The following is a 1,929-nucleotide window of genomic DNA, read 5'->3' on the forward strand; positions in this document are numbered from 1 at the left end:
GCCAAATACACAAGGTGTAACATTCTCCCCCCCTTAAGAACATTCGTCCTCGAATGTTAGCGGTTAACCTAACCTCTGAATTTTTTTAAAAAAAACAAATTCGCCAGAGTTTCCCCTGTAAATAAGACTATCCAAAACCTGTCATCAGCCCAAACATACATATCTAAGGCCACACATGGCTACACATCATCATAATAACATCAACTTGGCCCCACACGCCCGTTTACTTATACAATAATGATAATAAGAAGGTTAGCCATAACTTAATTACCTCAACTGTCCCTGGTTGATATCTGTGCAACACCTGCCATATTTGTCTCAAGCATATCACGTGAAGACTCAAATAAATGAGGGTATCTGGACTTCATGTCCTCCTCGGCCTCCCATGTCATTTCCTCTATATTATTGTTCCTCCAAAGTACTTTTACTGAGGCTACCTCTTTAGTCCGTAGCTTACGAATTTGACGGTCAAGAATGACAACAGGTATTTCTTCATATGATAAGTCCTCGGTAACTTGAATATCCTCAATAGGGCTGATGCAAGAAGGATCACCTAAAAATTTGCGAAGCATGGAAACGTGAAATACCGGATGGATTGCGTCTAATTCCGGTGGCAAGTCAAGTTTGTAGGCTACTCGCCCAATTCTCTAAACAATCTGATATGGCCTGATATATCTAGGGATGAGTTTCCCCTTCTTGCCAAATCTTATTAGACCCTTCATAGGCGACACTTTCAAGAATACCTAGTCTCCCACAGCAAATTCCAAGTCTCGACATCGGCTATGTGAATATGATTTCTGTCGACTTTGAGCTGTACGCAACCTTTCCTGGATCAACTTTACCTTTTCTACAGCTTGCTGTACCAATTCGGGTCCTAGCAACTTTGTCTTGCCAACATCAAACCAGCCAATAGGAGATCTGCATTTCCTCCCATATAGTGCTTCATAGGGAGCCATCTGTATACCGGTGTGAAACTGTTATTGTAGGCAAACTCAATAAGCGGTAAATAATCTTCCCAACTTCCCTTGAAGTCTAAGACACAAGCTCGCAACATATCTTCGAGCGTCTGAATAGTGTGTTCGGCTTGTCCGTTGGTCTGCGGATGAAAGGCTGTACTAAGGTTAACAAGAGTACCCAAACCTTCTTGAAGAGACCTCCAGAAATTAGCTGTAAATTGGGCACCTCTGTCAGATATAATAGAAAGCGGAACTCCATGTAGCCAAACTATTTCCTTGATATACAGTCTCGCATAGTCTTCAGCTGAATAGGTGGTCCTAACTAGAAGAAAGTGAGTTGATTTCGTCAGCCTATCCACAATGACCCAAATTGAATTGAACTTCCGGCGAGAATTGGGCAATCCTGTAATGAAATCCATATTAATCGATTCCTATTTCCAAGCTGGAATCTCAATATTTTGAAGTAGCCCTCCAGGTTTCCGGTGTTCAGCTTTAACCTGCTGGCAGTTGGGACACTGAGCCACAAATGTGGCTATATCTTTCTTCATGTTGTTCCACTAGTATAACTAATGAAGATCATGATACATTTTAGTTGAACCAGGATGAACTGAGTACCGAGACTGGTGCATCTCTATCATAATTTGCTTACGAAGCTCCCCAACATTAGGTACACACCATCGGCCCTTATATTTTAGAATTCCATCATCAGATTGCTCGAACAACTTCTTCTTCTGAAAAGGGATGCTCTCTTTAATCTTGACTAGCTCCGGATCCTCAAATTGACGCATTTCTACCTCAGCTACTAGTGATGACCCCGCAATATTTTGGACTACTACACCCTGGTCACATGTATCATATAGCCGCACACTCAGGTTGGCCAATCGATATATCTCCTTAGTCATTTCTAATTTCCCAGCTTCTACATGCTTCAAGCTGCCCATGGATTTGCGACTCAACGCATCAGTTACCACAT

General features: G+C 42.0%; 1 protein-coding gene across 1 annotated transcript; it reads right to left on the reverse strand.

The window, feature by feature from the left end:
* Window positions 1-272: 272 nt before the first annotated feature.
* On the reverse strand, window positions 273-956 carry LOC107823301 (uncharacterized). The gene is made up of 2 exons (XM_016649929.2): window positions 818-956; window positions 273-553 (listed from the first exon to the last, which is right to left on the reverse strand). Exons 1-2 carry the CDS (start codon window positions 954-956, stop codon window positions 273-275), a joined length of 420 nt encoding a protein of 139 aa, XP_016505415.2.
* Between the last annotated feature and the right edge of the window lie 973 nt (window positions 957-1,929).

This window comes from Nicotiana tabacum, chromosome 22 (assembly GCF_000715075.1).
Source record: "Nicotiana tabacum cultivar K326 chromosome 22, ASM71507v2, whole genome shotgun sequence".
Lineage (NCBI taxonomy): Eukaryota > Viridiplantae > Streptophyta > Magnoliopsida > Solanales > Solanaceae > Nicotiana > Nicotiana tabacum.